At 44.0% G+C, this 15,213-nt stretch overlaps 2 protein-coding genes across 2 annotated transcripts; one reads left to right on the plus strand and one right to left on the minus strand.

Annotated features, from left to right (window-relative positions):
• Positions 1 to 639: 639 nt before the first annotated feature.
• Positions 640 to 9,311, plus strand: LOC106934257 (protein NDRG3-like). The gene is made up of 16 exons (XM_015014034.2): positions 640 to 793; positions 4,079 to 4,174; positions 4,289 to 4,321; positions 4,426 to 4,531; positions 4,630 to 4,750; positions 4,965 to 5,027; positions 5,134 to 5,194; positions 5,273 to 5,359; positions 5,434 to 5,490; positions 5,575 to 5,678; positions 6,355 to 6,420; positions 6,498 to 6,549; positions 6,710 to 6,757; positions 7,613 to 7,648; positions 7,726 to 7,777; positions 8,414 to 9,311. Exons 2-16 carry the CDS (start codon positions 4,118 to 4,120, stop codon positions 8,479 to 8,481), a joined length of 1,011 nt encoding a protein of 336 aa, XP_014869520.2. The 5' UTR covers positions 640 to 793; positions 4,079 to 4,117; the 3' UTR covers positions 8,482 to 9,311.
• Positions 9,312 to 10,592: 1,281 nt separating this feature from the next.
• Positions 10,593 to 14,692, minus strand: rfc2 (replication factor C (activator 1) 2). The gene is made up of 6 exons (XM_015014033.2): positions 14,418 to 14,692; positions 13,457 to 13,562; positions 13,258 to 13,359; positions 12,924 to 13,182; positions 12,284 to 12,544; positions 10,593 to 11,197 (listed from the first exon to the last, which is right to left on the minus strand). Exons 1-6 carry the CDS (start codon positions 14,650 to 14,652, stop codon positions 11,087 to 11,089), a joined length of 1,074 nt encoding a protein of 357 aa, XP_014869519.1. The 5' UTR covers positions 14,653 to 14,692; the 3' UTR covers positions 10,593 to 11,086.
• Positions 14,693 to 15,213: the final 521 nt, after the last annotated feature.

Consider the following 15,213-nt stretch of genomic DNA (forward strand, 5'->3'; position numbering starts at 1 on the left):
AAGGAAAATAAAGGACATTGAAAAAAATAATTGTATTAACTGAGGCAATGCATATGATCTGTTTGTGAATGTCAAAAGGTTAATAAAAAATATTTTTTGTGTGTTGTGCTGTTTGTATCATGGAACTACCAATGGAAATTAGCCTTTAAATCCAATGTATTTAATATTTCATATTCAATAATCTAAAATGACCAAATAAAATCAAAATAATACAAGTAAACATAGGAAGAAACTCAAGTAAATGTTAAAAGTAAATATAGGTAAATAAATGCATATTCAACTTTAAACAGAAATATGATTTTGTAAGTCAGTAAAGTTAATTAGAATTAGAATAAAATTAAAAAAACGATGGATACATTCATAAGGTGTTTTGAAAGGCGCTGACAAATAAAACGCATTATTATTTTTATTTTTTATAAAATCTCAAAATTATTATTTAGAATCACACATAACCAGCTGACTTTTTCTAATGACACATAACCAGAATCAACTTTTATTTATGTGGATTTCTGGGGAATATTTACTGGGCAGACATAAATAGACTTCTTTTCTGTACTGATTTGTCCCTAAAGTAAACATCAAGGTCCCGCCCCTACCGCCCCTTTTGGCCCCGCCCCCGTGTTTAGATTTTTGACGTAGCTCCGCCCCGGACTGTCCGCGTGTAGCAGAACGACCGTCAGAGCAGCAGCCTCCTCGCGACCAGATTTAACAAACTGCTGGTTACCAACGGTTATCTGCTGCCGAACTGGATTAAACCGGCTATCGACCCGCTTCTGGGGTGAACGGACTGACGGTGAGTTGGGAAATAACTCCGTTAATGTCAGTTAATTAGGGACTAGTTACCTGGTAACGACTGGTTAGCTAGTTAAAACTGCTAACTGACCACTGGGGATCGTTGCTTGTGTTAAGCGGTAACTCAAAGGTTCCGTTTGGAGAACGGTTCGGTTCTGTTCTGATGGAGCTCGCCTACATGATGACGATGTTACGAGTTACAGGTGTGTGTTTGTGTATCGGGGTGTGTGTGTGTGTGTGTGTGTGTGTGTGTGTGTGTGTGTGTGTGTGTGTGTGTGCGTGAGCGCGCTCGCTCGCTCGCTCGTGTGTGTGTGTGTGTGTGTGTGTGTGTGTGCGCGTGAGCGCGCTCGCTCGCTCGCTCGCTCGTGTGTGTGTGTGTGTGTGTGTGTGTACGTGAGCGCGCTCGCTCGCGTGTGTGTGCACGCGCGAGCTGGAGATGTCGTCTCCCATGGTAACGGTTGGTTGCTAAGGCTCCCTGTCTGTGGAGGTTACGTTACCATTCTATTGTGGCTCTTTGTGCGCTAATGTGGGCGGACAGCTGAGCCAGAAAACATCCAGTTCATCAGATCTGCAGCTGCTAACCCAAATAACAGATTAAATTTAAACTAAAGGCTGATTTTTATTCATTAGAACTCAGAGAAAAGTGCCTACATCCTTCCTTTCTACTTCTCTGACTGTTGGGAAGGTGAGTAATAATCATCGTGAACACGTCAGTGAAAGCTTTATGTGTGTTAACCACCTTACCAGGGCGGAAAGCGATCAGCAATGAGCTAAGAGGAGGAGCAACCTGGAAAGCTTTAAAAGACCATTTCCAAACTATTTCTGTGGAATTTCATCACCACAGTTCATCAGTCCTGGAATAATTTACCAATCAAATAGAAAAAAGTAGATATGGTATGTAGCAGTCTGTTTCAGGGGCTCTGATGAGGCCTCTGACTGAAGACATTCTGTGTGTGAAGCAGAATCTCGTTATGTTTTTTCCATTTTGTTTAGCATTCTCTGAAAAACTGTCGTTTTAGAACTGAGTTGGTTTTAGAACTAGTTCAGTTTTAGAACCGGTTCAGTGCGTAGCAGCAAGATGGCGGATGATTTGCCTAGAAAGTCAGTTGGTTTGAGGAGGTGTGAATGCTAATCAAACTCTAATGCAGACTAAAAAAAACAAACTCTGGTCCAGATACAAACCCTGGTCTGGTTCGGTCAGAACCTTAGTCTGGGTTTGAACTGGCTTGGTTCGAATGCATTATGTGAACACTGTAAGTAGGAAGTGGACTACAGCGCAGGGCATTCTGGGTAAGAATCCATCCAACTTTAAATCCCTTACCAGCAGTCAGAGTCTGAAATGGTAGATCTATTTACACCTGCATACTGAATGAACAGTGACTGCTGGAGACAAGAAACTAAAGTGTAGAAGTTTGGTCGTAATGCACAGATGAAACCAAATTCAGCATATGGCTCATAGCAACCGCTCAGCGGCGTGGGAACAGCTGATTGGGTCAGATTTTCTGCATCTACACAAAGCTTTTCAGGACCTCAGCTAGTGTTCTGAGTTTTTCTGCTGTTTGGTTCCTCTGAGGGAAACTGGACCCAGTCAGATCCCAACAGGAAGAAATAAACCCTCAATCACTTCTGCTATGGAGGCAGGATTTCTGGAGCCACTCTGGACTGGAGGTGGAGCCTGGTGGAGGAGGATGTTGAGCATTTCTCACCTGCTGAACGCTGCCTCCTGCTGGTCAGGCTGTCTGTTAGCGTTACACTGAGACCACAATGGAGTTGTGTTGTTTCTTCTTCATCATTTTAACCCAGCCATGCATGCTAAATGAAGAACAACTGTCTTCAGTCAGAGGCTTATTCAAATGTATTGTAACACGGACTGCTACACGAGATCCTTCCTGCCCACAGCCGTCAGCATCTACAATAACTCTGTAAAGAACCCAAATTATTATGAGTAATCTTTGGGATCAAAAAAGTAATTTGGAAATTAATTGAATTGGGTTGAATATTTGAAAACATAATAAACTGGAAGAAGATCCAGTAGATTCAGAAATAATTTCCTGCAATAATTAGTCTGTCAAAATCATAGCTAAGCAAGACAAAAGGAAAATAAAACCAATGAAACCTGATTAATTACTGGACTAATGATCACTCTTTATGTATTTGAATTAATATCCTGATTTGTTTTTCTTTATACTCAATTATTTTGGGATAATAACCAAAATAATGGTTATTATTACAAATGAGGCTGATATGTGTTTAACTCTCATTGGATTCCTGTCATGTCAGTTTATGGTCTGGATGATACCTGATCATCTGTTTCTGAGCTGTTATCGTATCTATGCTTATTGGATTTTCTTTATTGAGGAAAACAGGAAACACTTTATTCAGTTTCCTGTTGACTTCCTGCTGACTGAGCCTTGATTTAATGTTCTGTTTCTGTTTGAGTTTAGATCAGAGCCAAGTTGCTTTTAGGACACAGTTTATCTAACCAAAACCCAATCTGCTGAAACCCGTCTGCACACACACACACACACACACACACACACACACACACACACACACACACACACACACACACACACACACAGATAGGCTGAGTAAATCTGATGTAAAAGATTTTATTAAACAATAAGAAAACATGGTGGGACTGAACATTTGTAGATTTTTACAAATGGTTTTGAGTTTGATGTGAAACCGGTGCTGATCCAGTAGAGCCGAACCAGTTCACTGCTGTTTCCTTATCGCCATGGTAACAGACTTCTGTGGCGTTAAGATTAAAGACTTTCCTCAGAGGAAAGTCAACAATTTATGATAAAATCAGAAGTTTTGTGGAGTTCAGTTTGTGTTTTTCTTGTCTCTGATCGTCTTTCAGTTTTGTAACATTTTAATCAGAGGTTTAGAGATGAGATATTTTAATAAACTGCTCTCAAATTTAGCAATATTTATGTATATTTTCAATGAAAGTCTCAGTTTGTGATTAGTTCTCTGACAGTTTAGAGTCTTTCAGTCACAGAAACATTTGAACCCCTCCAAGCTGCCCGCCGGACTTGAGCTGCAAGACGCATTTAAAGATGCTGCAAATGGCTGCAATTAAACCGATTCAGTTATTATCCCATCACTGGCAGCGCTTCCTGCTAACAGCTGCACCACAGTGTAATTTACTTCAGATCAGCGGGTGACCTTTGACATTTCAAAACGAGCTGTGATTGTGCAGCTGTGTGTTTTTTTTGGGGGTTTTTTCTGGGTGATGAATGGATGTTTTAGTTGATCCTCTCCTGTCTGTTCGTTTCAGGTCTTTTCTATCAGCTGACTGGTGTGAAACACTGAAATCATGGAAGAGCTTCACGACGTGCAGCTGACAGAGATCAAACCTCTGCTCACAGGACAGGTGAGGGGCGGGGCTTAGCACAGCTCAGACATGGAGTTATGAAGCTGAAATCGTTCCTGTAGTCCTGATAGAGAGCGATGGTCTGTCATCCAGTTCTCTGTGTTGTTGTTGCAGAATAGGAGCAACCTGCAGGATGTCAACTGCAAGGTGAGTTCAGCCGGTCGGCTTCACAACTGATTAGTGTGGAAGGATTCAAACCAGGCAGCACAGAGTTATCACTTCATAAAGGTCTGAGTGTGTGTGTCGTCCAGGAACACGACGTGGAGACGGCACATGGAGTGCTGCACGTCACCATGAGGGGCGTCGTCAAGGGCAACCAACCCACAATCCTCACCTACCACGACATTGGGCTGAACCGTGAGTAGATACGGAGCTGCAGAAGGAGACCAGGGGACATCTGGACGTGTCCTGATGTCCTCATGTCTCTGTGTGTCTCTCTGTCTGTCTGTGTGCAGACAAGTCCTGCTTCAACACACTGTTCAACTTCGAGGACATGCAGGAAGTGACGCAGCATTTCTCTGTGCTGCATGTTGATGCTCCTGGACAGCAGGACAATGCTCCAATCTTCCCCACTGGGTAGCACACACACACACACACACACACACACACACACACACACACACACACACACACACACACCACAACCAAGTGGCCTCAGTGATTGTGTACTGAGTGCCATGGTGCCCTCGTCTGGTCAGAAGGAGCTACAACAAGCGGCTCATGTGAAATCAGGATGGGAGAGCAGTAATTAGCAGTGTGTGTGTGTGTGTGTGTGTGTGTGTGTGTCCAGGTACCAGTACCCCACCATGGAGGAGCTGGCTGAGATGCTGCCACCTGTCCTCTCCAAGCTGCAGTAAGTCCTCTGTCCTCTGGAACAGGAAGGGAGTGATGGGGCGGGGTCACTCAGCGGTCATTCAGAGGTCACTCTAAGGTCACTCTGAGTCTGGTTGTGTCTTCAGGGTGAAGAGTGTGATCGGTATTGGGGTCGGAGCCGGAGCCTACGTCCTCACTAAGCTGGCTGTAATCAATCCCACCAGTCATTTTCAGTTCCATTCTGACTCTTCCCAAAGCTCCCAGTAAAACCAGTTGTTGTTTCAGATGGACAAGCCCAGCTTGGTGGAAGGTTTGATTCTGATCAACATCGACTTGTGTGCCAAAGGCTGGGTGGACTGGGCCGCCTCCAAGGTAACTGTCTCCCTAGACGCAGGCAAACGAGCGAAGCAGAGACACAAACTGAGCCTCCATTTTGTTTCCTGCAGCTGAGCAGCTGGACCAGCAGCCTGGTGGACAACATCATGGGACACCACTTCACCTCTGTGAGGGACACCGCACTGTCCTCATGTCCTACAGGTCCCACAGCATGTACAGACAGCACTTTATCTCTGTGTGTGTGTGAGCAGGAGGAGTTACTGGAGAACAAGGAGATCATTCAGACGTTGAGACTCCACATCTCTCAGGACATTCCTCAGGAGAACCTGGCCTTGTTCTTCAGCAGCTATGAGAAGTGAGGCTCCGCCACTCACTTCCTGTCAATTCAGACGATTAATCCGGATTAATCAATCAGTGAAGTAATCAGCTACTTATTCAGTAATCAACTGGTAACACTCAGAGCATCAATGAAGCCAAAACTGAACAAAAATATAAACATTTAGCATTTAAGAGAAAATGTTCAAATCAAAACTCAAGAGATTTTTTTATCTTCACCAGGTTCACATGATGTAAAACATCTCCTATTAAAGCTTCACTGTCATTTTTATGATTTTTTTTTTTACTGATTTGTTGAAACTCACTATTTTGAGACAGTTTGAGGTGATCTGTGAAAAATTAAGCCCCTCTGCCGTCTCCCAGTGCTAACTAGAAACAACCAATCAGGGCCAGGAGGCGGGTCTTATCAATGCTAAAGTTAGTTAGCATGGCCACCATGATGTTGGCAAATGAAATTCTTTCTCTGCCATCACAACATTTAGCAGCAAGTACATGAGGATGATGTACTCATATATTTATTAAAGCTGTCACAACGTGGTGACAGTTTTAAGGAATGTATAAAAACATATATGCTGCAGTTAACGTCCTGTGTGTGTGTGTGTGTGTGTGTGTGTGTGTGTGTGTGTGTGTGTGTGTGTGTGTGTGTGTGTGTGTGTGTGTGTGTGTGTGTGTGCACGCGCGCGCGCGCACATCAGCCGTATTGACCTGGACATAGACCGACCCATCCCAGGTCTCACTGGAAGCGACATCGTCACGCTCAGGTAACTCCGCCCCCAACCTGAACTCACCTGGTCGCCCGGTTCCTGTCAGCCGCTCTGATTGGCTGCTTGTTCCTCAGGTGTCCTGTTCTGCTGGTGGTCGGAGACATGTCACCTGCTGTGGACGCGGTGGTGAGTCTCCATCCTCTTCCTCCTTAGAGTCCAGCTCTCTGATTGGTCATCTGTCTGCAGTATTTATATTTAGTTTTATTCCCTTTTCTTATTTTAAAAGTTATTCGTATTTTTCTGGATTATTGTCATTTTAAGAACGTTTTCCTTGTTTGTTGTGCAGGTGGATTGTAACTCCAGACTGGATCCCACCATGACCACCCTGCTGAAGGTAGCCACCTGTTCAGACCTTGTTACCATGACAACGTCTGTTAATTATTGCAATAAATGATAATGCTGTTTCTAGAACATTTTCAAGTAATATGTTGACACTTGGCATAACAATGGAAGTTCGCCTTCTCAGAGAACAATACTGGAACTGTTTACTTAATTATTCAAAATAAAACAACCCAAAACAATAAATAAAACAGAAATAGGAACCATAAATAAAATAGATCATGATGTCTCTGCCTACAAAATTTTCCTTAAAAATTATTAATCACCATAATGGAATTTATCAAGCTCATTTTAATATATAATGTGATTAATTGATTACTTGTTCATGTTTCTACATTCTTTACTAAATATGTCAATTTGTTATTAGTTTTTCTAAGTTTTTTATGGAGAGAAATTTGTTCCAATATTTTTGCAAACAAAAATTTAAATTAGGAAAAAAATGCAACTTTAAGAAACTTCATCAAAAAATACATTTTGAGACAAATGTACAAAGTATATGAAAAAGATGAACCTGCATTTGTTCAGTTTGCTACTTTTTCAGATTTTATTGTTTTCCCAAGAAAAGTTTGAGACCAAGTTTTATTAATTGCATTAATTTCAAATTGTGTTTTACACATTATGTTCCACACTATGGAAAGCCAAAAGTGTCACAAAATGCCACTTTTACCACCCAGCTGATTAAAACTAAGATAATTTATATTTATTATAAACACATAAATGTCACATCCGCCTGCTGTTATCTGATTTCTCATAGTGTGATTGTGGCTGACAGTTCAGCCTTCACACAGTGAAAGAACCAAACGTAACCAGCTGGTCTCTCTGATAATGTCATTCTTTATCTGTCCACTAGATGGCGGACTGTGGGGGACTTCCTCAGGCGGTTCAGGTGAGTTTCAGATAAACACCGGAGTTCCTGCTTCAGTTTTTAGTGTTGAATGAAAACAAAATGTTTTTTCTGTTCAGCCTGGGAGGTTAGCCGAGGCCATCAAGTACTTCGTCCAGGGGATGGGATACAGTGAGTATCTGCATGTCGGCTTCAGCTGATTAACAGGCTTTTATCCTGATCTGTCTCACATGTTCATTATAAATGAATCTGCAGCTAAAAATCCTAACATGAGAAAAGCTTTCTGCTGGAATCAATGCAGTACAGGGCTGATCTGGGGATTATTGATGATTATTAATTAGATATAAAAATGTTGTTGTTGTGCTGCTATCGGGTATTGAATAGATTATCAACAAAAAAACCAGGTGACTTTAATTCAGATAGTTCCTGCTCAGTTTGTTATTGAGTAGGTAAAGAAAACATTTTGGGGGATTTTAGTTTTTTAGAAATATTTCTTTGGTCTGTGTTGGTGATTTTGCCTTCCTGACAGAAAGTTTAAATCCTGTACTAGACGCTGCGATGATCACACAAAACATCTGGGAACCTCTTTTTGACTGACCTGGTGCAGTCAAATAGTGTGTGTGTGTGTGTGTGTGTGTGTGTGTGTGTGTGTGTGTGTGTGTGTGTGTGTTTTTGTGTTTGTAACGACCCGACATTGTTCCAAAATTGAACAGCAGGTTCTGTCTCCAAATTTGTTTAGATAAAATTAGATTTTATTGTTTGTAATATTCCTGCTGGACCCTCTGACCTTTGACCCTGCTCCCCCAGTGCCCTCGGCCGGTATGACCCGTCTGGTCCGCTCCAGAAGCCGCGCCTCCAGTGCGTCCTCGATGTGAGTCCGGCGCTGCAGCACCACTGACGCCCACCAGGGGCGCAGCTGAGGTCCAGACCATCCAGCTGGCCGGCCTTGCGATTCTGGTTCTGCTCCTCCTCCAGTTGTCAGAGTTCTTCCTGAAGAGTCCAGTTCAGGCTGGAGATCGGACCGGTGCGGGTCTGTTGTTCCCGCTGGGCACCATGGTAACGCGTTTCTCTCTTCGTGGAGTTTAGGTGCCGTTGTTCTGTGGTTCTTGTTCTCTTGGATCAGACATTTTTCTCTCTTTCTTGTGGTTCTGATCCAATCTTTTTGATATTTACTTGTCGTTGATATTTGGTTCTGTTCGGTTCCGATGGACTCGACTCCTTCAGGAAGTTAAATATTTTAAGAGTTTCACTTCCTGAAACTCATTCATGAACTAAAGCTTGAGGGGAGGTCCGATTCAACTCCAGAACCAGACTGGTTCTGCTTCTGAGTCGCAGTTGGCATGAAACCAGAACTCATCTTCATCTGCTCCGTCAGAACTTGTTTCTGGTACCACCGGGTCGGCTTGACCCGCTTCCCTCAGAATCTCTGCAGTCCGTTTGTCAGCATGCCGAGTCGTAGCATGAGAACTTTCTGTGGGTCCGATGTTCAGCTCTACTGAAGACACCAACAGCCCCAGAACCGGGAAGAACCAGAACCCGGTTCTGTTCAATTAATGGAAGTCCTTCAGGAGCTCAGAACCCTGTGGTTCCCGGAGCAGAACCGGGTCCTGCTGCGGTTCTGGTGGTTCGGATTTCCTGTTACTCTGGTTCTAAACCTGCTGGATGTTTGTTTCTGTAGTTTGTAATGAAATAAAGCTGAAATAAATCAACGGCTCCTCACTGCTCAGAACCACAGAACCAGAACCAAACCCGGTTCAAACATGGAATGACTCTGCTGCTGATCGAGTTCACTCAGCAAAAAATATGGAGACAAATTGGGGCCAAAACTTTACTCGGTTAAAACCTTATGAAATTGAAAAAAACTATAATTTTTAAAAATGAAAAGTACCGTATTTTCCGCACTATAAGACGCACCTAAAAACCTTCAATTTCCTCAAAAGCCGACAGTGCGCCTTATAATCCGGTGCGCCTTATATATGGACCAATATTGAGCCACAACAGGTCCAGCAACGGACTTTACCACAGGGGCCGCGTTTCATTGGCTAATGCCCATTTTAGGTCACAGTGCAGCTACCACGTGCGTGACCGTCTCACAAACACAAGCTACAGTAGTAAACATATGCTAATGTACATTCAAAACCATGAATGCCGACTTACCCAGCCTTGCAAGAACAACAGGCATCAGTGATCTTGTCCACAGCTATATTTATGCTGAGGGTGTGAGGATCTGCTGTTTTCCTCATCTATCGGTAGCTTTTAGCTGTGACGCGGAGGCATCCAGTGGCTCAAACACCTTGATGTCGTCCAAAAAAGATGACATGAACTTGTTGGTTCCCCTGTCCATTGTCGTGGCTGATATGTTGTGAAAATCCGGCAGAAATGCTACGCTAATTAACTCAGATCGAAATGAAAGACGTCATGTTTACACAGACATGCAGTAGGCTGCTTACGTAGTTGGTCCACTACGGTAAGCAGCCGCCTACTTCTTTTTCCCCCGTAGAAGAAGTGGTGCGCGGTGCATGCTGGGATAGTTGTCAGAACACTGGTTTGTTAATAAAGTTTGATAATACATTTAAAGGGGGGGAGGGGCAGGGGAAGAGAGACAGAGACTGCAGCGGCAGCGTGTCGGTTGGTCTGTGTTACCCAGAAAGCAGTTGGGCATAATATCGCAACACCAACACCGTGAGTGAAACGACTGGGCCAGCCTACTATATAAAGTACTCGGGGACCATTTCTTTATTAATGTGGATGTGTAATAATAGAGTATGAAGCGTCTATTCTATGCGCCTTATAATGCGGTGCGCCTAATGTATGAAAAAAGTCCTAAAATAGGCCATTCATTGAAGGTGCGCCTTATAATCCGGTGCGCCTTATAGTGCGGAAAATACGGTATTGAAACTGGAAAAAAATGACTAGAAAATACAACTTTAACCTGAAAAGAAGTTTTGAATTTTTTTCTTCAGATAAACATTTCTTTGCATTTCAGTTTTTTTTGGTCATTTCTGATTGCCTTTATTTGACAACTGTGTGTGATCCATGCCTTCGTACATGGATCACACTTTGCCCCTGCGTCACATTTAAGGAACTTTTTGGCTCCAGTTTAGCTCCGTACGGGCCCTTATCCAGCCTCAATCCAGTCCCATCCGACTCCAGACTGAAGCAGAATGTGGAGTGGGATCATTTCAGGTTCTGGGTCAGACAGAGCCAGGCAGAGAACCCAGACCCACCCAATGCAGACAGAGCTCTGAATCAGAGCTGGATCAGAACCGCCTCCAACTTTATTCCACTTCCATCAAAAACAGCAAATTACTTATGAATAAAACCTGACTGCAGATCATACAGTTTATTATCTAACGGTGGGAAAACTTTAACCCTTCAGAACCTCCAAGGGTCAGAAACTATCATCATCCTCTCAGGTCCAGTTTGTTCCAGCCAAATTGTGGTTCTGGTGAGGAATGAAGTCTGTTGGGTTCATGGTGTTCAGCTGGCAGCAGGGGGCGCCGTCTTGCTGCAGAGTCTTCCCAGCAGGCCGGCCATCTGCAGCAGGGAGTTCACTCCTTCAGCCACCCGCATGTGAGTGAAGCCGATCTCCTGGAGGAAACGAGAGAGAACCAGTTCCTGATTACATCAGGTCCAAACGGACGGGTTTACAGCGTTTTCTCTCAGTTTAAACAAAAACAAACAATGTTTTAAAAAAAAGTTAAACCTGCACAATGTGGAAACGGACAGACTTGAAATGAATCAAATTCCTTCCACTCAATTATTCACTAATTGAGTGAATAATTAGTTTATATTTTAGCCTGTTTGAGAACTTTTTGTTCAAACTGTAGTCTCAGCTCTATGGAGGCCCAAACATGTAAACAAAGAATGGATGCAAACAACAAATGCTGCAACTACAGAAAATAAAAGCAAAATGGAAAACGTTGCAAACTTGCTCCACAAAACGCAAGTCCTCCAGACCACCAGGAGGAGTCGACTAACAAATTATACAGAAGTGTAACATAAAGTTGGACAAAGAAAAGATGTGCTATATACTCAAGCTTACATAGGTAATACAGACTCCCCCTAGTGGCCTGGAGGAGTTCTGTTTTATGGAAAGACCGCAACGTTTTCCCTGTTTGTTCTATTTCATGTTTTTGGAGTTTGGATCATTTTTTCCTTCAGCCTCACTGAGGGAATCGTTTTACTTTCTTGTTTATGCAGCAGAGTTAAAAACATCCAGAGTCAACGCAGCTTTTACTTCCTCATTCAGTCTGGGAAGCTTTTTAAAAAGTGCTCTAATGCTCCAATAAATCCTCAAACAAGCTCCAGTTTTTCTCAAAATCACACAAAATCAGCAGATTCCAGCAATTTTTGTGCTAATGCATAACTGAACATTTTTTCTGTTTTGCAGAAAATGGTAAAAAATATTGAGTTTAAGCAATGCTAACTCCCACCTGCAGGTGGCAGTATTTCTTACCGAAGCTTGATGTCAAGTTTTAGAAAAGAAATAAAACTCATCAAGTTATTTAAGTTCTTTAAAGAATACAAATGTTAGAGTTTATCTCTCTGATGTTTCTTTTTTTCTTTTAAATGTACATTTTGGAGGAAAAAAATCTTGTGAAGTTCCTAGTAAGCGGAGTTAAAGCAGCGCCAGCGGACCGGTGATTGTGCTCAGTATTTCCTCCTGCGCCTCACCTTGATGAACTCCAGCTTCAGGTACTCGGCCATCTGGAAGGTTTTGCAGACCCTGAAGATGTTCCCCATGATGTCCTCGGGGGAGTAGCCCAGCGCCCACAGCTGCTCCACCACCCGGTACGCCGCGTCCACGTCCCCGGCCACGCAGTGTCCCAGCATGCTTTTCACCAGCAAGGGATGCGGCTCATCGCACACTTTGAACACATTCTCGCTGTTGATGTAACCGAAGCCAGAGTGGGTGGACTGCAGGTTGTTCAGTGCCTGGAACCGAACCAGAACCATCAGCAACGCCCGGCCCGGCCCAGCCCCGCCTCCAGTCTCATAGCCCCGCCTCCTCAACAAGGTCATTATATTTAACCAAAACTAACAAAAACTGAAATTGAGAAAACATTTTTGTTAACTGAAATAAATAAAAACTATAATTACTGGGGAAAACTATGAAATTTCTGCATTTATGAAACAAATATATGTAGGTTATAGATGCAACATCCTTTGTTTTTGTGTTTATGAATCTATTTATTAGCATACACACTGTAAAAACTAACTGAATTGGACAAGCAAAAAGTCCCAAAGAAACAAAGCTAAGCTACACTGAAGAACCCAGAACCATCATGACCCGCCTCTGACCCCGGCCCCTCACCTGCCGCATATCCCCCTGCGCTGTGAAGATGACGGCCTCCAGCCCGTCATCAGACACGGCCAGCTGCTCTCGCTCCACCACTTCCTGCAGGCGGGCCAGCACCTGGCCGTCCGTCAGCTTGGCGTAGCGTAGCACGGCGCAGCGCGACTGGATCGGCTCGATGATCTTGTCAGAGGCGTTGCAGGCGAGAGCAAAGCGCGTAGTTTTGGAGTAGATCTCCATGATCCTCCTGAGCGCCTGCTGAGCGCCATCCGTCATGCTGGGGGCGGCAGAGCAGTTTCATCAGGACAGGACGTAAAGCAGGAAGTCTCTGTGGGAATGAGTCTCCGTTCACCTGTCTGCTTCATCCAGGATGATGATCTTGTGTCGACCTTTGGGCAGCGTGACTTTCTGCTGAGCGAACATCTTGATCTTGTTTCTCACCACATCGATGCCCCTGCAGAGCCACCGTCAAGTTTAGTCATTAAAGCCCCGCCCCCTGGGACAGCATCACTAAAGCCCCGCCCCTCTGACAATGGACCACTGGGTCTCACCTGTCGTTGGAAGCGTTGAGCTCCAACACGGCGTCCTTCATGGCGGCCCCCAGCAGAGTGCGGGCCAAACACAGGATGCTGGTGGTCTTCCCTGTCCCTGGAGGTCCTGAACCGCACCAAAACATCTGGATCAGTTCCTAAAACTATAAACCAGCAACAAAGCCCCAAGTAACATCCCCCCATCACTGTGCATGACTGGTGATGTTTTGTTCTGAAATGGTTGGCTGAACAGATGCCTGCATGGTCTTTCTTTTTTTTTTTTTTACATGAAGTCAAGCTGAACTTAAGGATTTCTGGGTATTATAGATTTACAGACAAAAGTTGTGTGTTATTTTTTTCTTACATGCAAAATGTATCATTTTTGAGTCTGTATACTCCAGTTAATGATTAATGACCAAATTAGTTGATCATTACTTCAATAATCGATTAATTCTAATTCAAAACCTTCGAAATAAAATGCGTTAACTTATTATCCTCCAGATCAGTGATCTGAAGGAGCCTGAATAAAACAAAACCTCATAGCCTGGATGGAGCTTCACAGGAACAGCTGAGGAAGAAGCAGCAATGTTTTTAAGATTGGACCCAAAGGAAGCTGGTACCGATAAACTAGAAGACAGAATCCCGAGAAATCCCAGGACGAAAGGCTGAGGTCTAACGGATTAATAACAACTGGGAATAAAGTTTAGGAATACAAATGCTCGTATTTCTCCCGAAACTTCAATAGCCCTGGAAAGCCCTCTGTTCTAATAGGCAACTCTTCCAGACCTTGTTAGGGGTTAAACGTCACTTTTTTTTTGTCAAGAATCCTTTCTGGTTCTGACCCAGCTTCCAAACTCTGCCACCATGTTGTTTGACACTTTTTCCTTCCATCTTCCAAACATCTTTTATTCTTTTCCTGTACGTTAACATTTCCCTGATTAACACATCCAGACTGCTATGTTTCCTCCGGATTCACACCGACCTGCTATGATGATGTTCGGGACGTTTCCTTCCCTGGCGAAAACCTCCAGGCGGCTCACTGTCTCCTCGTTCCCAACTATCTCATTCAGTTTCAGCGGCCGGTACTTCTCCACCCAGGGCAGCTCGTAGGAACTCCCGGAGCTTTTCGACGAGGACTCCCCGGCCTCGGTGTCCGTCTTTACCCCGCTTCCACTCGGCTTCTGGTCACTTTCCCTGTCTGCCATCTCGACGTCCATGTTGTCTTGTCCGGTTGTCAACCCGCGAAACGGGAACTAAAACCTCATTGGCTGGGAGTTTATTTTCGAAGGAGGTGATTGGATAAGAAAAGCTCGCGGTAAGTCAGTGAAGCAGAGTGGCTTCGCATCATTTCCCACCGGGCGAAGCAGGCGGCGCGCTGGACTGGGTGAAGTGTACTCCGAATTTCCACTATAATCCAGAAAGCTCACGTTTCTGCACTCGGAAACATTAGAATCCATCCATCCATCCATCCATTCATCCATCTTCTGTACACCTTTGTCCCTAGTGCGGTCGGGGGGTTGCTGGTGCCTATCGCCAGCTAACGTTCTGGCGTGAGCCGGGGTCACCCTGGACATATTGCCAGTCTGTTACAGGGCAACACAGAGACAAGACAAACAACCACACACACACACACACACACGCACGCACGCACGCACACACACACACACACACACACACACACACACACACACACACACACACACACACACACACACACACCTAGGGAGAATTTGGAGAGGCCAATTAGAAACATTAGAACATTTACTTTAAATATTAGA

Source organism: Poecilia mexicana, unplaced genomic scaffold, assembly GCF_051168715.1.
Source record: "Poecilia mexicana isolate PSO_F unplaced genomic scaffold, ASM5116871v1 scaffold_23, whole genome shotgun sequence".
Lineage (NCBI taxonomy): Eukaryota > Metazoa > Chordata > Actinopteri > Cyprinodontiformes > Poeciliidae > Poecilia > Poecilia mexicana.